The sequence below is a fragment of the Cryptomeria japonica genome, chromosome 3 (genome assembly GCF_030272615.1).
Source record: "Cryptomeria japonica chromosome 3, Sugi_1.0, whole genome shotgun sequence".
Classification (NCBI taxonomy): domain Eukaryota; kingdom Viridiplantae; phylum Streptophyta; class Pinopsida; order Cupressales; family Cupressaceae; genus Cryptomeria; species Cryptomeria japonica.
Window position 1 is genome coordinate 543990092 of NC_081407.1, and position 23428 is coordinate 544013519.

The 23428-nt window shown below is 36.5% G+C and overlaps 1 protein-coding gene across 4 annotated transcripts in view; it reads right to left on the bottom strand.

The window, feature by feature from the left end:
• Positions 1 to 23428, bottom strand: part of LOC131075092 (glutathione S-transferase zeta class) — a 287162-nt gene that overhangs the window by 243856 nt on the left and 19878 nt on the right. For all 4 annotated transcript variants that reach the window (XM_059218439.1, XM_059218437.1, XM_059218436.1 and 1 more), the window contains exons 2-5: positions 16488 to 16587; positions 15875 to 15931; positions 15610 to 15695; positions 15371 to 15442 (exon numbers count right to left, since the gene is read on the bottom strand). In XM_059218439.1, coding sequence (XP_059074422.1) covers positions 15371 to 15442; positions 15610 to 15695; positions 15875 to 15931; positions 16488 to 16587 — 315 coding nt within the window. The remainder of the gene's footprint in view (positions 1 to 15370; positions 15443 to 15609; positions 15696 to 15874; positions 15932 to 16487; positions 16588 to 23428) is intronic.

The window sequence follows — 23428 nt, forward strand, 5'->3', positions numbered from 1 at the left end:
CCTAAACTCCTGAAACACCTCTCAAAGCTCCTCAAAGGGTCACAAGACCCCCAACTGGGCTCCCTATCCACTGTGTCAACCTACAGAACCCCAATAATAGGCTAACCCCTACTAGAAGCATCTGACCTTAGGAAGGGGACATTACAACGCCAGCCTCCCCACATGCCCACATGAGCCTCAAGCAACATGGACAGCCTGCCAGAGGGGCAATTTCACCTAAAAATTCAAACTTAACTGAAACCTACCAAAAATTCATAGGAAGGAGTTCCCCAGTTGAGAAGAATCATTTGGAGCAATACCCATAAACATGGAATCAACCCACCAACCTAAGGCATCAAAAAGAAGTGTACGGCCTACTCAAAAAAAGGGCTTCAACCAGCTATCAAGCCTCACCCAAAAATCAATGCAAATCATAAGAAAGTTCCCTATAACTCTAAAACATCACAATCTCCAAAAACTGGAGTCAACACTCCATGCAAATCTTCATGTTTGTAACCGTAAATGTTGAAACTCCATGCAAAAACAATGTATTTCCTAAGTGAAAATACCAAACCAGTTTGGGTGGATCTTTCACCACTGAAACTAGCAAGATTGAAGAGGGTTTCAATCCTCAACAAATCCTAGAAGAACTCCTCTATTCTTTCTGACAACATACCCTTATGTGTGCAACTCTAAATGAGAGAAATGAAAACCAAAACTCCAATTTATAGAGTTTGGAGGGAAATAGGGCATTTTAAAATTCAAATATTCTATTTTCCCTCAAATTGTCCCCATTAGCATTTTAAAAACAACTTAGTTCCCCCATAACACTTAGGCATCCAACTTTGGAGACAAAACATAACACTTAAATATTTAAACACTAAAGTGAATAATTAAAATGTCGCTTATAACTTTAGTGCAAATATTAAAATAATATTCTATTTTCCCTCGAAAAGCCCCCCTTAGCATTTTAAAAACAACTTAGTTCCCCCACAACACTTAGGCATCCAACTTTGGGGACAAAACATAACACTTTAATATTTAAACACTAAAGTGAATAATTAAAATGTCGCTTATAACTTCGTGCAAATATTAAAAAAATACAAATCACTTTAACGAAAACTAGCGAAGACACCGGAAATGGAAACCAATCACAGCAAACAAAGTTGATGCCGAAGGATGATGATTGGTGTCGAAACAAGCATTGTCTATAAATAGTTGTGTTCTCCAAGGAATGAGGAGAACAAACCTAGAGAAACCCAAAAAGACTAGTGCCAAAATGAGAACTTACTATAAAAAGTATTGTTCTTCAAGGTATGGGAGAACAAACCTAGAAAAACCCAAAACACTACTAAAAGCATTGTCACCAGCTGACATCCACAATTGTTGGAAGCCAAGAAACTGCAAACGAGCTCATCCAGAAACAAGTCCCCTAACCACCACCGAAGAGCCTATGGGAACTCAATAATAGGCTACCAGGAAACCATAGCTGACTAGGTCCAAGAAGGGGACATTACAATCCTCCCTCCCCAATATTACTTGTCCTCTTAGTTAGAATTACACCATCATTTGTGGTTATTTGGGAATTTCTATTTTGCCCTCTTTTGATTTTCATAGAGTTGTGGAAAAAATTGGTATTTAGTTACTCTTCCTCAAGCCAAGTTTCTCTATATATAGAACGCCAGTAACATTCTCCTCTCGCTAGGATTTCATTATGTTCAACAAGTAATGATTTTTTTTTTAACATATTCCTCCTCAAACATTCAATTCACCATTATTTATAGGTCTAGGGCTTCCAGTTCTGCTTCTATCCTTTTCTTCTCTTGAAATATGTTTTTGACAGATGCCTTATTCCATACTTTGAGTCTTTCCTTAATGTGTTGTAATCTTCTACAGAAAGTGAACATCAAGGTACCATCAATCCTCATCGCCTCTGTCCACCAAATCTCCAAAATCACAAACGAAATTGGCACTTCAGTGGTGGTTGATCTTTCGTGAGGCTCAATACAACCAATAAATGATCAAACATTGAGATTGGTCTAATGTAAGAGACTAGCAAAATGGGGAAATTTAACTAGTCTAGAGAAAGTAGATATCGATCCAGCCTTTTAACAATGTTAGTGAATCGTGCCCTTTTGTTGTTCCAGACGAATGTTCCATTACTCCGAACAATGTCCTTCAAGATGTTATGATTGACAAATTCTATCAAATATAATTGGGATTGAGAGAATTGGCCAATACCTCCCAGCTTCTTGGAAATATCCAATATCGCATTGAAATCACCCCAAATCACAACATTTCTTTGATCTTGCTTAATTTATTCTCAATTTCATTCTAGAGGAGTCTTTTATCCCTTGGTTTGGACAGCCCATAGATATTTAAAATTAAAAAATCTAAATCAAATAAGAAGTGGCATACCTTTGCAAACTGCTAATTAGGGCTTGTATTAAGATCTATCAAAACCTTACCAAGTTTCTACATTAAGTTGAGGCCATCAAAGGCACCATTTCTTTCTGTAAAGTGATCGAACCAACATTTGCAATATTGAAGAATAATTTTGCCTCATTTTTATCAGCTTTGTCCCTTGTAGGAGTGCAATATCGATCAATTGGTTGTTTATGGTGCTTGATCACGTGGCTTTTGTTACATTCCATGTAAGGAGCTTCATTTTTCCCCAAGTGAGGGGACTCCTTTATTGGACCTCAGCAAGTAAGTTTTAATGGATTTCTGATTTTCATTGAGTTCCTCCTCTTCTCTCTTGTCGGATTTGTGGCCTCGCCTAGAATCCTTCTACCTTGGACCATTATTTGTTAAGGAATTTAGATCAGAGATAGAGAATACAATAGTCTGGTAATATGTAGTTAGGATAGACTTTAATAAGATCACTGCAATGAATATGTTTACCTCCGATGTGTATATATATATAACTCTAAGTATTAATCTTCTATGATAATATCGACAGCTTGCTGGTTCGTGAAACTGCCACAGTTATTGGTTTCAGTTCACAGCAAGTGTCGATGCCTATAAATAAAAGGATGAAGAGTCATGTCCACGTAGGGGCATGACTTCTACATGGCTTATGCCACGTAGAGTCATGACCCTACGAGGACATGACCCTTCATTCAATGTCATTGTATATTACTTGCTTCAATCCGAATGAAGCTATATCCTTATGTAATATCCCCACAATTTTTTTCAATTTTTTTCCAGTTACAATCACAACAAGAACCTGTTGAAGTTAGAAAATGAAGATACAATAATGTTGAAATTGTAACCCTTCCACTTTCTGTTCACCAAGTGCCCAATATGGGAAGGTGAGAGCATACGGTGTTGAAGGGATCGTTAGCTTCAAATAACTGGAAATAATACAATGCTTGGGCGGCAAGCCAGCCCCTTCCACTTTTTAGCGGGATATGGAGAATATTAAAAATCACTTGGTGGTAAACCAGCCAAGGATGATGCAAGAACCGAAGAACAATCACTCTACCGCTTATGTAGCGGGAGGACTAGAAATGAAATAGCAATCAACTCCACCACTTATTCAGCGGGAGGACTGAAAATGAGATTACAATCAACTCAACCGCTTATTCAGCGAGAGGACAGAATTACAATAAATAAGAAGGCGGCAAGCCAGCCTCTTCCACTTATGCAATGGGCCAAAGAACAACAATCCAAGTATATAGCTGTTAGTACTACTAATCAGCTTTACAATGCAAACATGGATTACAAAATTACTAGAATCATTCTCCAAACTAAGCGGCAAGGCCAGCCTCTTCCACTTATGCAGTGGGACTAAGAGAGTTCAAATAAATTGTTGTTAGTACTACTAACAAGCATTACAATATGATTCATCATTGATATTCAAATGTCAAAACCCAAACTAACAGCTGCAACTTATTACCAAGACTCTTCACACCACACCCATAGATACACACACCTAAAAACCAGCTTCAACCCCCAAAAACTAAATCTGATATGAATGAACAGCAGGCTGGAAATACAGACCAGCAACATTAAAATCCTCACAAACACTTCTAAATCCCTCCCCACACACTCAACTTATCTTTGAACACACTCCAAAGAACCCACACACTCTAAAACCAATTCCACACAAGGAAACACTCCAAACTAACAATTTTTCAGATTTTGATATGCAACCCATGCGTTGGAAACACATAGACCAGCAGCTTAGAAACTCACAAAAATGCTCGTAACTCTATTCACACTCAACGAAATTACCCCCAAACGGATGAAAATGAGAGATACAAGATAGGCGATGAGATTAGAACCAACAAACTGCATCCAAAACCCCCAAATGAATTTATGCACGCATTCCCAGGCAGCCCAACATAGTACGACTAGGAAAGAACTACGATTTGCATTTTAAAGAAAAGTACTCAACATTAAGCTCTACAAACTTACAAACTTGATTGCCTGTGGCATAGGAAGAGAACGAGCCACTACCCAGAATGATCTGACACACAAACTAAGAGTTATGAGCTAAAACGTGCTACAGCCACACCAAAAACCAGCAACACTGAAATCCACACCACACTGGAAATCTGAAAATGCACACTAAAATCGAACAACACATTCAGAAGATCCAATCACAGCTAGGAGTGATGTCTCACACTCGAAGTCTGTCAAGAGCCCTAGGAGGTATTCACCCTAGAAGATTGTCTGGAGTCAATCCGACAGCATAACAGTGTAGATTGTCTGAAATACCAAATGAGAAGTCCAACACTCTCATTTATAGATTTTGAGGGCTCAAATTCAAATTCACATTCCCTCCAAATGAACGCAAAATCCAAATGCACATTCACTTCACATTATTTTGAAATTACATTTCATTTCTCCTTTCTCCAAACCGACCTTCTCATAGGAGCAAATATTCTTTATAAAAATGACAATAAAATCATAATGTGGCATCCAAGGTAGATAAGTGAAATATATTATAAAATTAACTTATTTCTCCATAAGGCGTCCATCTTGCCGTATTAATATTTCAATTTAAAAAGTATTTTTCCTCAACAATAAATCACCCAATATATAATTAAGGAAAAGACTTATATATCAATATAACTTAAGCAACCCCCTTTAAATAAATCGTCCAACGTTTGCCTTAAGTTATAATTTAATTTAAAACACCATTTTTCATCAAATACTGAACCTGCCAAAACAAGCTCCAAGGATATGGGGAAACAAGCTGAGAGAATTGCCCTACCAGAAATAGTCACTGAACTAAGCTGAGGAACCCTTGCCAAGAATAGCACCAAAAAATGAGGGAAGACCAACTGCTCAAACTGACCTGCCGGAAATAGCCATCTAAATAAGCCTGCTGACATCCTGCTAAAATTAGAACTGCTAAAAATAGTACTTACTAAAAATAGTAAGTGTTTCCAAAGTGATTTTAACCACATTCTGAGCAGTCGTCGCACTTACTAAAAATAGTAAGTCTTGTAAAAATCACCCGATGCAAATGCATGTCGAACCATCCTGAAGCTCTCTGAAAACCCAGAAGGAATCCAGAATCCAAACTGTCAAACTCCCATATATAGCCCCTGGAAACACCAAAGAATCCTCCTAGAAAATAGGAAACCCTAATTTCTGCCCCCGACTAGCCTACGGGCCTCCAAACTAGGCTAACGACCAACATAACTAATCACTTCGGAGAAGGGGACATTACACCTTAACACTCCCTCTTAGCAAAAGAGGATTGAATTTCGTAATTAAGTTTTAAGGAACAACATTCTAGATATACACATTTATTTGACATGATCATTCACTTAGTAACACTTACTAGTGAAATACTTCATATCTCAGAGAGATATGGATAATTTGATATCCAACACTCTAGGACAACAACTACTTGAAGTCTTATCAGATTATAACCTTGATTCTGGTGACAATTGTAACATTGTCATTATCACAGGTGAAATAATTTTAGTATCATGATATCCGGCACATTCCGGGAGAGCAAATTAATGTAGTCAATCATGATATGATTGTTATCATAATTTTTGACATATTTCAGAACAATCATTTAATGATAACAATTCAATAACTCATCATAGCAAATTTAGTATCAAGATTTCCGGCACATTCCGAGACAGCAACTTAATGTAGTCAATCTTGATAACAGATCAGGCTATTGTGAAAGTTGTCACCTTACAATAGCAATCTTACCATGACATTACATTCAAGATATTCATGAATATATCAATTATATATGATTAAGATTAATATCAGAAATTTCCATTATAATTTAGTCATACCAAGTTTACCTCTAAAGTACTCCACTTTCAACTTTGCAAGAGGTTTGGTGAATATGTCGGCACTTTGCTCTTCAGTGCTGATGTAGGTCAATTTGATGACATCTCTATCTATCATATCTCTTATGTAATGGTATGGGATTTCTATATGCTTGGATCGATTATGAAAAACTGGATTTACAGAAAGTTTGATGCAACTTTGATTATCATAGTGAATCACAGTGGGGTTTAGGGGCTTCCCAAATAGTCCAACTAGCAACTTCCTTAACCATACTGCCTCACGTGCTCCCATGGAGGCAGCCATATATTCGACTTCAGTGGAACTCTAAGCAACTACTGACTACTTTCTGCTAAACCAGGATATCATAGCTGATCCAAGACTAAAGCAACACCCCGTTGTAATTTTACGATGAATGAAACTTCTTGCCCAATCGGAATCAAAATACCCTTGGAGTTGTATCTCAACATTTTTATACTTCAGGCCAAGTCCAATAGTGCCATGCAACTATCTTAGAATATGCTTAGCAGCCATTAAAAGAATCTTCTTAGGTTCGCACATAAAATGACTTAACACATTGGTAGCGTAACAAATATCAGGGCGAGTGTTTACCAGGTACATAAGAGATCCACTAATTTGTCTATAGTATGTAGGATCTGTACGTTCTGAATCTACTGCTTCACTTTTGAGCTTATGAAGATTTGTTTCCATTGGAATGGATAGAGGCTTACAATCTATAATACCAAATCTAGTCAAGATAGCAGTGGTGTATTTTCCTTGATTTAAGAAAATATAATTCTCTTTTTGCCATACTACTAGGCCCAGAAAATAGTGCAATAGACCTAGATCCTTCATATCGAATTCAGCCACAAGATCTTGTTTGCATTTTGCAATGAGGTGATCTTCTCCTGTTATCAACAAGTCATCAACATAGAGAACAAGTATTAACATGTTAACATCCGATATTTTATGTTAGAGTCTGCTTCATTGGTTGAATATCCTAGTTTGGAGAGATAACTATCTATCCTTCCATACCATGCCCTGGGAGCTTGCTTAAGGCCATAGAGAGCTTTTTTAAGTCTACACACAGAGATTTCTATCATGTGTAGCAAAGCCTTCAGGTTGTTCTATATATACTTCTTCCTCAATAACACCATTCAAAAATGTGGTCTTCACGTCCATTTGGTGTATCTTCCACCCTTTGGAAGTTGCAATGGCAATGATGGTTCTTACAGAAGTATATCAGGCACCTGGAGCAAATGTCTCTTCGTAATCAATTCTAGGCTTTTGAGAGAACCCCCTGGCAACAAATCTGGCTTTGTGTTTTTCAATACTACCATCTGGTGCATATTTGATTTTGAATAACCACTTTGATGAAACAACTGATTTGTCTTTTGGTCTAGGTACAATGTCTCAGACATCATTTTTAAGATAGATTGGTATTCCAATCATTGCATCTTTCCAAGCTTGACATGTTAAAGCCTCTTCAACATTTGATGGTTCAGATTTTGTAAGTTCGGTCATGAGGGCAACATAGCATGATTGACTTCTTGTTTTCTTATTCTCTTTGAAGATTTCATCAAGTTCCACATTATTTTCTTCAATCATCTTTCTTGCCCATAGTGGTCTTTTCTTCTTGTTAGGATTTTCAGCATTCTCGAAATTAGGTGATTGAAGTTCATGATTTTCTATGCTATTCTCCCTCTGATTTTCAATTGTATGATTTTCATCTGATTCTGCGGTTAGATCATCTTCTGCACTTAGAGATAGTTTAGAAGCAGCATCTTCTTCAAATTTGACATCTCTACTGATTTCAATGGATCTTCGTCCTGGAATATAAACTCTGTATCCTTTAGTGGTTTCACTATAGCCAACAAATATACCTTTCTTCCCGGAGGGTTCTATTTTGGTTCTCTTTTCTTTAGGAACGTGAATATACACGTGGCAACCAAAGATTCTTAGATGGCTTAAATCTGGTTTATTTCCTGTAAAGGCTTCTTCAGGTGTTATATTCTCTAGGATTGAATGAGGGCATCTATTTTGAATGTACACGGCTATATTTGAGGCTTCAGCCCAAAATGAGATATGTAGATTTTGATCATGCATCATGGCTTTAGCAGCTTCGATGATGGTTTTGTTTTTTCTTTCTGCAACTCCATTTTGTTGAGGATTATAAGGTATAGTACACTCCCTCTTAATCCCAACAGAAATGCAAAATTCTTTAAAATTTTCAGAGATATATTCACCCCCATTATCTGATCTTAGAGTCTTTATTTTCTTCCCAATTTGATTTTCCACTAGGGCCTTAGATTCTTTAAATTTCAATAACACTTCATTTGATTCTTTGAGTTTTATGAAATAGATCCAAGTTTTCCTAGAGTAATCATCAACAAATATTATGTAATACAAGAATCCCCCTAGTGATGGTAATGACATTGGACCACACAAATCAGTGTGGACAAGTTCTAGTACAACTTTTGATTTGTGTTCACTTGAGGGAAAGGAACCTTTTGAGTTCTTCCCTAGAGCACATCCTTTACAAGTTCCAACATGATCAGATTTTAGATTGAGTAATCCTGTGGTAATTTTTCCTATAGAAGGTAGGGCACTAAATCGAAGATGTCCTAATCTTCTATGCCAAATGTCATTAGAGTTTGATACTTCATGATTTAGTGCTTGTTTTTGAGTATTACATAATTTGTATAAACTACCATCTCTAGATCCTATAGGAATAGCATTCTTTATGTTAAGAGTTTTTAGGCCAGAGTAGAACTTTATCTTCATGGAAGGTGACACGATATCCTTGATCAGCTAGTCCTGAAATAGAGACCAAATTACTTTTGATACCTGGTACAAAGAGAACATCTTTCAATTGTAATGTAACTCCTGTTCTTAATTGAATTGAGCAGGTCCCAATTCCTTTCACTGGATAGGTAGAATTGTCTCATATTATAACTTCTTTAGTTGAGTGGTCTTCAAAGGTTTTGATTTGATCTCTAAAACCGGTTATGTGTCGAGATGCTCCACTATCGATTATCCACATATGTTTGTTTGAGTTTAGTTCGCTTGATAAGGCTAAGAAAAATAGAGGATTCTCTACTTCCTTGACTTCAGCCATGGTTGCTTGAGCTTTCTTTCTTTCTGGGCATAACCTGTGAGTGTGTCCAAATTTATCACACTTGTAGCATTGAATCTTGGAGAAGTCTTTCCTTTTGTGATTATTTCCTCTCTTCCGTTTGAACTTCCTTTTCTTCCCTTTGTTGCTTGTGTTAGCATGTAGTGCTTGAATTTCTCCCTCTTTGTTTGGACCCAATCCTCTTGTGATTAGTCGAGATTCTTCTTGAGTACAATCATTCTTGAGTTGATCGAATTTTGGTAGTGTCGGACAAGCACTAATGCCTTGAATAAAGGATTCCCAACTGGATGGTAATCCCTTAAGTGCTATTAGAAATAGCTCCATATCATCTATATTATTCCCAATGGTTGACAATTGGTCTTTTAATTCTGAAATCCTCATGAAATAGGATGTGATTGTTTCTCCTTTGTTCATGTCGATATGCATTAATTGTTGTTTTAAAGTGAGCAATCTGCTTGCATTATTTATTTCATATGAGTTTTGAATGGTCTTGAACATATCATAAGCAGTAGTTAGTTTTGAGATGGTTGGGAGAATGTGATCTTTAACAGCATCAATTATGATTTTCTTAGCCTTGTTGTTGTGTCTTTTCTAGGTTGTTTTCTCTAGCTCGTCTTCGGGCATCTTAGTATCTTCTTCTATGTATGCATCTAGTTCAAGTTCTTGAAGAATTGTTGTTATTTGAATTCTCCATGAGACGAAGTTGGATGCGCCTTCGAGTCTATCCTCCACTCTAACACTGTTCACCATGATTGATTTTCCTTTGATTCTGAGTGCAAGTCTGAATTTTTTTTAGAAAAGAGGTGTCACTATTTTATTATTTCTCTACCAACGTGGCTCTGATACCATGTTAAGGAATTTAGATTAGAGATAGAGAATACAATAGTTTGGTAATATGTAGTGAGGATAGACTTTAATAAGATCACTGCAATGAATATGTTTACCTCCGATGTGTGTATATATATATATATATATATATATATATAACTCTAACTATTAATCTTCTATGATAATATCGACAGCTTGTTGGTTCATGAAACTGCCACAGTTATTGGTTTCAGTTCACAGCAAGTGTCGATGCCTATAAATAAAAGGATGAAGAGTTATGTCCACGTAGGGGCATGACTTCTACATGGCTTCTATGTGCCACGTAGAGTCATGACCCTACGGGGACATGACCCTTCATTCAATGTCGTTATATATTACTTGCTTCTATCCGAATGAAGCTATATCCTTAACATTATTCAATAGCTTAGAGGTTTATTGGCTCATCTGTCTTGGGTCAACCATGTCAATTTCATTCAGTAAAACTACCTCCTCCAAATTTGAGCTTACACAAGTCTAATTTCTACTTGTTTCACCCTTTTCTCTGCATGGAACAATTCCCATTGTTGGGCATCATTTCATTCTAGAATTCACTGGGGGGGGAGCGAATGGAGACACAGACATGTTGTTTATGGGTATGGAATTGAGTGGATGGTCCTCTAGGATTGTCTCCTCAGCTTTTCTATGACCAATAACATGTAATGTCCCCATTTTCATGAGGATCAGTTCACAGAGGGGTTTGGCCTATTACTTGACCCTCGTAGGCCAAGGAGTTGATAAGAGGGGCATTTGGGCAATTGCTTGTGGCTTCACATTTTATTTTTATATGATTTTTTATGAGATAACATATTCTCATGTATGAAGTCAATTGCACTTTATATTATAATGGTATTTTAACATTATCTAAAGTGCAATTAAATATAATTTTTAAGGTGCAATTAAATGTTATTTTTAAGGTGCAATTAAATATTATTTTATTGAAAGAGAATCTTCTAGAAGGAGGCCGACCCATGTGAGGAAAAGAATAAATAGAGGGTGAGGCTCATTATTTTGGCATCGAACGATTTGACACCTTTGTTTGTTAGCTTGTGGAGCCAAGGGTTTATGCAGTTAATCTTCAGCCATTGGGAACTGAAACTCTCAATTGGTAATGCGATTTTGAGGTTGTGAAAGATCTTCTGAATTATCGCTGGTTGTGAGCTCTACCTCGGGAGTTCAACTTGGAGCTTATTGTGTTTTGCGTCAGCATTCATGGAGGCCGAATTGGGAGAATGCTTCAGCTATAGGGTTAATTGACATCCATGTTATAACTGCACTACAAGGGAAGATAGGCGATCATCTTGGAGGTGATTTGGTGGTGTTTAGGGGTGTTTAAAGGTACATTCAGAGGTCTTTCCAGGTCTGCTCTGAGGGTAGGTCAGATCCACTTATCCTCACATTTTCACTCATTACTAATTGCTGGTTGCTCAGAATTTTGTGGGCACTTGATCATTCAAATCGGCTGACCTTGGCAATCATTCCATCAATCATTTGGAGGGGAGGAAGGGCTGCAATTATTTATTAATACATCTGCAACTTAGGGCATTGGGCTGCCAGATCCTAGTGGTGTGATTTCATGCTTGGAGCCTTCAAAAAATTGTTGTGACAACTCATACATGATCACTGGGGTTCACTCTTCTGGTTGGCATCATTAAACCAGGTTCTTGATCAGTATTTGCTATTGTAATGTCTAATTTTCTGAGGACTAGTATGCAGCAATTGGAAGTCAGCCATTAGAGTTCATCAATAACATCTTGTACCTGCATCAATAATAATTATTGTTTATTTATGAAGTCTGAAATAAGATCATAAATTAATTGCAACAGTAGAATACTTCAGACTCATTATTTCTGAAGTTTGCATGTCAAGTGTTTGTGAAAATGTCTCTTGGCTGTAGGTACACATTTATCTTTTGAAATTCATATATATGCCTTGGAAAGATCAAAAGAAGTCATTTATGCATTGAGTCTATAGTTTAGATATTATAGAAATCTTTTGAAAATGCATTTCTTGTGTATCGGTGTCAATAACACGCAAAGTTATGCAAAGCCTTTTCTGTGGCAATAACACGCAAGGTTATCAGTCTAAAACTCAGATCAGCAAGCTAAATGTTTGTATGTGAACTGTTTGATATTATACCTTGGGTCATAAACATCAAGAAAGCAATCAGATTTTGGTAACAACAGATTTAAGAGTTGTAGGACAACTGTTTGACAATATTCCTTGAGCCTATCTTCAGCATTTTAAGGCCATAATCAGCAAGGGATATTACATAACATCTTCAGTCTTAATGATTCTTTTCAGCATCCATTTCTTTTGTGGTCGCAAGGGAGGACGGCAACAAGATGAATCATAGTGGTTTTGACTTTTACACCTCAAACAAAAAAATTTACGGTTTTCAACTTCCAATTCTTGGATCCAAAACCTAGATGATGATACCAAATTGACTCTCTTAGGGTTTTCCTTGATAGAAATTAGTTTAATTCGAGCATATGCTAGGGTTTTTCCATTTTGTACATCCACATCCAACATCCTTTCAATATTGCTGCCAATTTTTTATGGGCATTCTCTCGACTAATATTTGAATGGCAAATTGTAAAGTTGAATCCATACCAAGCCGTCTATTGGATATGTGTCTAGTGGGTTGAAATTCGAGTTCCATCTCTATATAAAGAGCTAAGATTTTCCATTTACCCATAGATCCACCTTTAGGATGTCCTCCCTATCCTCTTGTGTTTATCACTACAAAAAAACCTTTTGGGAGAAAGTTGAGCACTATTTTGGTCTTCCAGGGCGAATATACTCAATCATGCAACTCTACCCTTGTTAATTTCCCCTAGATGAACTTGCCAATGATTGCAGTCTTCTCAAGTTCCTTTGTATCATCTTATACAATTGAGGATACACCAATGATGGTGTCCCTGCTATCCTCCAGGTTCACACACTCATTATGTTATTCATACCTTTTTCGATCAATCCTTCTCTAAGAATTATTTGCCTTTGCCATTTTTCTAAGTTTAGTTTGTAAGGGTTTATTGTTGTAGTTATACAAGTATAGTTATTGTTTTCATCTGCACTCCTATTTATATCAGTATTTGTTTTTCGAATTTACAGCCATAGTTAAAAAGAATTGTTATCTCAGGGGTATCCCCACGTCTCAACCGAGTGATTCCTACTAGACCTTGCCTTGGGCTTACTTTTTGTTTCCAAGTTGGGGTCACAGAGGGGCGAGTTGGGGCAAGACTAGTCCCCTATGGACAACTAACCGGGCTCAAACCATCCAGCTGCTAGGTAAATCCAGCGAAAAAGAGTTGAACCTTGGACCTACATGGGGCAAGCCCAAAGCCTTAGCACAACCTTACCAACCTGTTGAGCTAGCGAATTTCCCCTACTGCCATAGTTAGTTATGTTTGGTTTATGAGGGTTCCCATATTTATAATAACATTACTCATTGTCAGATCTGCTAAAATGTCTATGATATTTTGATGTTGAGGGTTTCCCTTATTTATTTCTGCTATTAATTACTGCTGATTAGCATTTATTGGACTTAGACATTTGCTGTCTTATATTCCATATTTGTCTCATTATTGCATTCAGAAAATGGAAAATTGATGTTTCTATAAAAATTCTAGCAAGGACATTACAAATCGGATCGCATGGGCATAAAAGAATTTGGCTATTGAATCATCAGCATCCTCTAATGCATAAATATTCAACAAGCCCGCCACTATATTTAACCCCCCAGTATTAGTGGCCTTCCTCTTCCCTTGATCAAAAGTAAAAGCATATCCTCTCACATCCCTAATAGAAATGGATGACACATTGGAATAGTTTTTTACTAGATTGAAAGAAACCTTCATTTTTGCATCACTCCTTGCAACCAATCTAGTCATTTTGACCCTCTCTTCCAAAGTTATGTCACCAAAAAGCATTACCCCATGTCCAATTTCAACTAGTAAATGATGCCCAATCTTGATGTAACTCACATGAAAATCAGTTTTACATATGCGGCATACACAATGTTTACTCCCCCCGAATTTTCGGATTGATTTTTTTCCAAAATAGTGGCATATTGCAGCAAGGATTTTGTGGGATTGAAAGAACCTTTTGCATATTTGTTGACAATTGTTGAAGGGCATGAAAAAGGATTTGGTGCACCTACAGTAGGGCTCGCATTTTCTGAACAACTTCATTCACGTTCATTTCCTGACTCCCAATTTCATCATCATTGTTGCCACTCATATTGATTAAATTTCAAGAAAATAGAAACTAAAATTAAAAATTTGTGACAGGAAAGAGAAAACTTGAAAAAGAAAAAAAACAGGACTGAAAAAATTAAAAACCTAAGATGTTTAAAAGTGACAAAAAAAAAATTGAAAAAAAAAGCAAATAAATCATAAAGGTGAGTGTGGCTTCCCTCATAGATGCTAAAAATGACTAAAATCTGCTTCTTTTGTCCTTCCTTCCTCTTCTTTCCTTCTGTTTTTATCTTCTTCCTCTCAGCTGCTAAAATCAGAAAATGTCAAAATGATAGTAGAGGGTTTAAAATTAACTTGGTTATGCTCTTAATGTTTCAAGATGGGTGTGGAGGACTTGTGGGCACCATTGACCCTTTTCTAAATACTTTTTATATATTTTTATTAATCTGGGTGCATTTTTTTTGCAAATACGTCAGGGAAATTTAGCCATCCCTGGGATGGTCAATGGGGCATCATAAACATACCCAGCCATACCAAGGACGGACGGACTCCTGCAATGTACTGAGACACATGATTGAAGACATCCCTTCCAGCACAAGTGGATTTTTTATTCCATTGTAATTACATATCTGTTGATAATATAGTAAGTGGTGTTGTGTTTTGGCTGGGGTTGTTTTTGAAGGAGTCTCCATAACATGTTATCATATTGCTGATTTATTTCTGCTTTATTGCTGATTGGAGACTATATTACATTGCTCCTCCATTGAGAGTATCAGTGATTCCTAACATAAATGGGTGAGAAAACAAGTTGAGGAAGACTGGCATTTGTGATATGAGATCACAACTAGCAAAACCACTCATAAGAATAAAACACAGACAAATAGCAATTTGATGCAACATGAAAAAGACTAAAAGTACTAGCCTGCATGCAGATTGCTTTTAATTGAAGATCATCTGGGAGAAGTGGATGCGCAGGATACTTGTCCTCCAAGTACTGCTCAAACAAAAACTATGTCAATAGGCATTTCTGAATATGTGTACATGAGAACATGAGATATGAATGCCTTACGTAAAAATAAGAACAATTCAAGTAATTCTAAGAGTAAGTAATCATATAATATCACCAATTTCTAAGATCTAATGGTTAATTTGGTTACAGACCAGCAATATGGCAAGTGAATCTGCAACAGTTGTGTTGCCATCCACCAAAGTTGGAACAAACTGAATAGGATTCAGTTCTGTATAATCTGCACAAGAAATAGCAATAGTGTATCAGTTGCAGACTGAAACTTTTCCAAAGAGCATTAAGTATTTATGTGCTTTTGCCTTGCTTCCAATAAGACTAATATTTCTTAACTGCACAATCACTATGCTCATTCAAGGATTTTCTTTCCAGGCAATATCCTCAGATACATTGTGATCCTACCTTCAATAAATTGCTCGCCTTCTGATAGATTCACTGCTTTATATTCATATGGCAACTCTGCAGGCCCAAGCAAGGTTTTTAATGCCTACCAAAGTAAATGACATCAAACATATATAGATAAATAAATAGGAAAAAAGCACATGAGTACTGGAAATTAAGATGTCAAATGGGAAGAGTTCAAATTTTAAAATCATTAAGGTTTTTATTATAGAGGATTCACGTTCAAAAATCCACAAGACATGCTACATATTAAAATGTGTGGATGTTGAATGTTTAATTGGGTAAGTTACCTTGTTTAACATGTTTACATATCATAATGTTTAGATGTTAAATGTTTGAGTAATTAAAATGTGTAGATGCTGAATGTTTAATTAGGCAAACTAGCATATCCACTTTTGGGTGCAGTATCCCCGAACAATGAGATCAAGTACAAATCCAAGTGAATATAAAGGAAAAGATTACCCTTGATCATGTGTACCCCATGAGGAATTCACCAACTAAAAAATATTATAAATTAGGATAATTAGTAACAATTTTCAATTTTCAATTTTCAATCTTGCATGCGATTGAATGTACTCACCTGTAATTTCATAATAAAAAGTTTAAACCTGACCTTTGAGATTAAGTGCAATCCTGACACGCCAAGCACATGAACTCCTCCAGAAAGAGTATAGTTTCAAGTTGACAAAGGAAGGAATAGGATTAAGGTTTTCCTGTATAAATGAGAGAACAAATTTCTGAATAATCAAATAAACCACACATATTGGACCATTAACATGTAGTGCAACAAAATTTAACAATTAAACAGTTTTGCAACCATATTGAACACTATAGTAGCCTTCAAGATGACACTATAATATCCTTGAATTATCAATAAAAATTTAAAATATCATTCATGGGCACCTTGTGTAAAATCAAATGATACAGATGCAATGTAGCTGGCTATGGAATTGCAGCTCAAAAGGCAGAGATAGAAAAAAGAAGAATCAGATGAGACCAATCAAGATGGCACGGTAGGTTCTAGTGGAACCAACAGTTTGAAGGTGCAGGTAGCAATATCTACCCTTTTATTCTTTCATGATAACCTTTTAATTTTGTGACATTTTTATTAGTTAATGGGTACACATTGTTAGTTATGAATCAGCTACAAAATAGCTGCTCTTGAATAATCTTGTCTGAATATAATAACTAGAGCAATCGAATCATAGTGTAGGCACGTTTCAGACCACCATGTGTTTTTAAGAAAACATTATCAAGATTAAATGCTTATCATTGTGTAGTATACTTCGAATATCAAAAAAGATGAAGAAGAATGTTGTTAGATTTTTAGTGCCATATAGCACCCATTTGAGACTTTTATCTTTCAGATTCTCTCTTAATTGTGTTGTTGGTTGAAAATTTTGTACACCTGAGGAATGTGCAAAATTTGTGGTTTCAGCCACAGCGTGTGAGTATGATACTCTCCTAATTAAGGGAAGCCTCCCCCTATCTATAAACTATTCTTAAACTAAAAATGGATAAGACAACAGTCTTTCTTCTTCTTTCAAGAAAAACTATATCCTTTTCTCTTCACAGAAAAGTGATAGCAATTGAAAATAACAGCAGCAACAACTTATAAAACAAAGTGAGAGAAAGGAAATGAAGTCTCCTGAAAGCACAAAGACTTCTATCACTTCCTTCAGGACGGGACAGCAATATCAAGCTCAAAGTCTTGAATATGTGAAATCCTATCTACCCTTTTCTATATTAATGATAACAAGAACAAAGTATGGCAGCACAAAGTCTGAAATATCTTATTCTTCTTTATATAAAACAGCAAGAACTAGTGTGAGCTCAAAGTCTCCCACCTATTCCTTATCACAAAATCTACTTCTACTTTCTTTCAAGAACAAGTGTAGACACAAAGTCCTACAACTTCTCTCAACAGAAAATCTACTCTAATGGATATTAATCTTCAATACTTGCAACACAAAGTCTGCAAATCAAATTTGATTAAGCTCTTATAGAAACACTAGCAAGAAAGATAATATTGAACACAAACTCAAAATATTTAGCACAAAGTTTCAATCCTTGAGCAATCTTCTTCTATTTCTTTCAACTTCAATTTACACATAAAAAGAACAAAGTCTTTCTTGTTGTAAATTTAGCAGAGTTTACTTGCTTGCTTTCCAAAAGATAGATTTTACAAAAGACCCTCTCAAGTATTTATAGGAGATGAGTCTTGAGAAAAAGGTGGGAGGATCTCAACTAACTTGAGAAATTCTCTCAACCACCATGACTTATTCAACTACTAAGACTTATTCAAAATTACAAGTCCTATTCTAAATTGACTTGTAATCAGCCTACTTGTAATTACAAAAATGCAAGTAATGACTTAACTTGCAATTTACAGAATTGATTTTACAAGTAAGCTTGTCAAAAGGGAAACTACAATACTGAAATTACAAATTTGAAATTATAACTAAGTGTTGAAAAACACTTATGTTACAGAATGATTGGCCATGAACCCTTCGAACTTCTGGATGATCATTTGTAGTTCATCAAGATTCGGTTCGTGAGTATTCTTCGCAACGATCATGGTTTTTACAATAACATCACTGCAACGAAGGATTGTAATGATGTTCTTCTCAAGAGAAGACTAGATTTCCTGCAAGAAGATTTGGTATTTCACCAAAGCTTGAATCGATACAGCTGAAAATTGTTCATTCCTCCATTCATGATGAATCTTCATCTCCAAATTTGAGAGAACTTCTTCTTCTGGCAACAATTCTTCATTCTGATCCATAATATTACAAGAAGCTTTCTCACAATGAGAAACAACATCTTGCAACGCTTCAGTGCGTAATTTCATGGCATCATCAATATCCTCAATGAGTGACTTGAGAACAAGGACTTTGTTCTCCAAGAGTTCTTCAAATTCTAAATACATGACTCTGGAAGGAATAATGTCATGTTCTTGAAGAACATTCAACTTTTCTTGAGGCGTCTTATGCCAAAGCATCAAATTGCCTTCAACTCTTTCCAAGTTTTGTTTGAAAACCTCAGAAGCTTGGTTCATTTTTTCTTCAATGGCCTCCAACTTGACCATCATTTGGAACACATCTTTCAACACTAGGGTATATAATTCATGAAGCCGATCTACCCAAGAATCCAGCGCTTGTACCTTTTGAGCAGCTCTTTCAACTCTTTGGACTGATTCTTTTGCATTTGATGAAGTTGCAAGATTGTCCCTTTCATTAGAAAACTTGGTGATCTTTTGAATTGCTGCAACAAGTCGCACATTTTCTTCTTCTAGCTTATCCTTCTTCGCTAGAAGTTCATCATACCGCTGCACCAATGAGGCTACCGAATGTTGAGCATCATGCTTGACTACTTCATGTGTTTGTTTACCCAACTCCACCTTTGTTATCCTGTAATTAGCAGCTTGCATCTCTTCCTATGGCTTGTCTACAATTGGTTCAACAATTTCGGCCACCTTCATTCTGTTACTATCCACTATTACCCTTGAAATCGTCTTAGCTCTTTTGGCAACCTTGGGTTTTGATTGCTTGAGATGCTGGAAATCAAAGATGTCAGGAGAGATTTCTTGCTTCTTTCTTTTAGGAGTAAAAGAACTAAGCCATGGAGGTAAAGCCATCAATTCTCCTTGAGCAACAGCTGAAAGTGAGGGAGAAGTAGTTTTTGTTTGAACGACAGTCGTCATCCTAGGAGAAGTTATTGTTTGAACGACAACTATAGACTGCTCATTAACCAAAGGACTTGATGACTGCATCATGAACTCATCAAAACTAGAAGTAGAAGTATCAATCTCTGACAAAGGGGCATACGCGGGATAATCCTCAAAGATATTCATCAAATTCTCTTGAGGATGATCAAGAGACAGATCTGCTACTGAAAGAATGACCCTCTGAGGAGATTCACCCGCTGAAACGGGAACAATATGAACAGTGGAAAAAGCATCCACATTCGCGTCAAGAGAAGACATAGGTAATTCTAAAGGAATCTGTGGGGGAACTTCATGAGGTGACTCCGAAATGGGTGACTCGGGAGAATTATCTGATTGTAGTTCCTCCTCTGGATCTTCAACATCAATTACATGAATATGAAGCTGAGGCTTTTCTTTCCCTCGAACTGTCACTTCTTCAAGAGGAAGTACCATTGCTCTGCTAGACTTGAGTTCGACAGGTCCTGTAGAATCATCAGATTTTCCAATCTTGATCTTGATGAGTCTAACACCGTTGCTCTTGATATTAGTGTTAGCTAAGATAGGCTGAAATCTATCAAGAATGGAAGTACATTCCTTATGTGACCATTGAATTGATGGAAGTGGTGCTTTGTAATGTCCCTACTTTGAAATATAATTTAATAATAAATAATAAAAAAACTAAAATACAAAACAATAAATATGAAAGTTAAAATTAAAATATAAAAGAATATAATTAAATGTAATTAAAATTTGGTTAAAGCTAATGAAAGGTCAAAAGGCATGAAATGATAAGATGTGACACCCTCAAACGTGAGATATAAAAGGGAGAAGAGAAACCCATTTGAGGGGGGAAGAATTTGGAAATAAGAAGTGCACATCTGATTTAAATAAGAAATGCATACCTGATTATGAAAGGTTATGTCCCTTTCAAAGGGAAACAATAATGAAGAGTTGCACTCTTTCAAAAGGTGCTAATGGTGAAAGGGTGTGTCTTTTTACAAAGGGCATACATGATGAACAGGTGTGACCTCTCCCTCACATTGAGAGATATAAAGGAAAGGAATCAAAGCATCCAGCAAGATCACCATACATTGGATCAGATCAGAACTAGGATTAAGTTATAGGCAGTAGAATCTTTGTTCTTGGTGGTATACATGGGGATGTGTTGAATATGTATGCTTAATGTACGAAGCCTGATAATGTTGTTATGCAGAATTTAATAATAATACTAATATAGACTGCAATATGTACGACATTCATACTTAATTTCATATATATTTATTATACATGAGAAGTTAGTATACTTATAGTTAGTTTCATTCATGTTATTACTGTCACTATTTAAGAAAATGGAAATGAGATGTTCCAAAGAGGGGCAGTCTAAATCCAAGCAATAGGTTAAGTCCCAAGATAGGGTGGGGATCAGCGACCCATAAGCCTTGAGGGTATAGACCCAAGATAGGTAAGGGCTTGGATCTGTAAACTTTGAGGGAACCTATTGTATTTGGTCTCTAAGCGCTTTGGTAACATACATAGACCCTTCTCCCTTAAAACCGAAGTAGTAGCAGGGTCTAATATCTATATTAAGAACCATGAATAATGAAATTAATCATTTAATGAGGAAAATGGATAAGAACTTGCTAATAACTAATTGAACAATATCAATCAATTATAATATATTGAAATAGATCAAGTAGGGGACATTACATGCTTCATCAACTCTCTTTTCAACATATTCAGGATCAAGTATCTCTCCATCATCAATCATTCCTTCAAGAATGTTCACCAAGTTCAAGTCAACAATCTGCTCAAGAGTGAGTATGCAATAATCCATCTTACGAACCTCCTTTTCTGTACGGAGATCAACCCAGATGTCTTCTATCCGATGCACATGCGTGAAGGACTTTTTGATCTTTTTCTTCATGCCTCGGTAATCAAAATCTACTCTTGGCTTGAACCTTTTGAGCTTTATTTCCTGCATTTCGATCTCCATGGCCTTGGCTTTGGTGGATGTAATGAGGGAATAATGGCCAATTTTCAATGGGTTATTTGTAGAAATTCCCCTTCCAACCTTATGCTTAACAGATTGATGCGCATGAACAGCCATGATCTGTCTTCCCAACTCCATAAGAGTGATCTTATCAGTTGGATATCTAGGAAGCATATATGGTTGGCCGCTATAACATCCAACTCTCATGTAAGTGAAAGTTGGAAATTGAAGGAATAAGCAGCCATATTCATTCACCTTCTCCCATGCGGCATCTAACACTTATGTTTATCAATGTCTTGTCAAATAGGCATATATAATGACCAAAGAAGGCGTCCTGGACCCTCCTGTAGTGCAATATGTTGGGTCTCAAAGGCATTTGGTCATAGTAGTCCCACACGGGTATAAGTGAGCGATCACCCTTGGTAGAAAGACCAGGGAAGTGTCTGAGTGATGCTGCTATATACACTAAATATGACTTCACGTAGAACGTCATAGTGGAAGGAATTGTTGCAAGTTGTTCATGAAGGGTATCACTGATGATTTCGCCCCAAGAGATGTGTTGAGACTACCTTATGAGCATGATGAACTTAGACATCCATGGTTCAAAAACATTAGAATGTTCCAAACCCATCATCTTGTTGAGAAGAGTGATTGGGTCTCCGATCTCCCACTTGAAATCACAACGGTACAACTTAGCCCATCGTGTAAAAGCAGCTCGTGGCTCACTGATCCATCTATTGATATGGCGTTTACAATCTTTCTCTCTTGAAACATAGTACTCGGCTACACTATCTCTGGAGATTTCTATGTACACAGGTGCTGGTGGTATTCTGAAAACCTTCTCAATAGTGTCCACATCAAGACGAATTATCACTTCCCCATCATCATTTCAGATAGTTCTTGTCTCTTTGTCAAAATGATTGGCACAAGCAAGAACGAACACAGGTTCTAGGGCAGCCACTGGAAAGGAAGAAGCATGGTGAATGTGGCTGTCCAACAAGCGCTGCATATTGGTATCCTTGGGATCCTCCACATGTTTAACGAACTCTGACATGTCAACATGCCCTATTTCTGTGTCTTTGATGTGCTCCATTGGAGTGGAAACTTGGGAAGGAGAAATCTCGTTTTGGTACTTATCATATGTGTATTTCATCTTCTTTTGAGAAGAAGATGACGGTAAATCAGTCATCGAACAAGAGCCTGGTGCACTGCGACGAAGATCTAGAAGTGTCAAAGTAACATCAAGATCAGCCGAATGAAACATATTTCTTCTTCTCAATGGGGAAAGACTTCATCCCTCTTAAGAGGAAAATGATGAATAAATAGGAACACTTGAAACTTGGATTTTAGACAATTTCAAATCTTGGGAGATGTGTTTGTACCACTACATAAAAATTTTGTGAAAAAATGAAAAAAATTACTCTGTGGCATGCTTCCCGAGGCAGAATTTCGACTAATCCTTGGACTGGCTTAATCCTTAGTCCATCCTCGAACTACGTTTCGAATTTCGTCGAATTCTGGGTTCGTTTGCTATGTCTTTCCTTCAATTTCGGGTATTAAAACCTTGACTACAGGTGGAGAATTTTCTTCAAACTGCAAGTTTTAATGATATTCATTGTTTTGGTCTTTATAGGGGAATTTTTGGCTTATTACATGTGCACTTTTATTCAAGGATGAATACTTGTAATTTGTTTTAAATTTCTCTTTTATTGTTTTTACCTTTTTTATTGTTTTTAGTCTTGTTTAGTTAAAATAAGGATTTTTTGGCTAAATTAGAAGTAAACTTGCAGTTTGGTCTAAAAACCCCTACTTTAATGGTTTTTACATGTAATAGGGATTTTAAATCTCCATTACATAT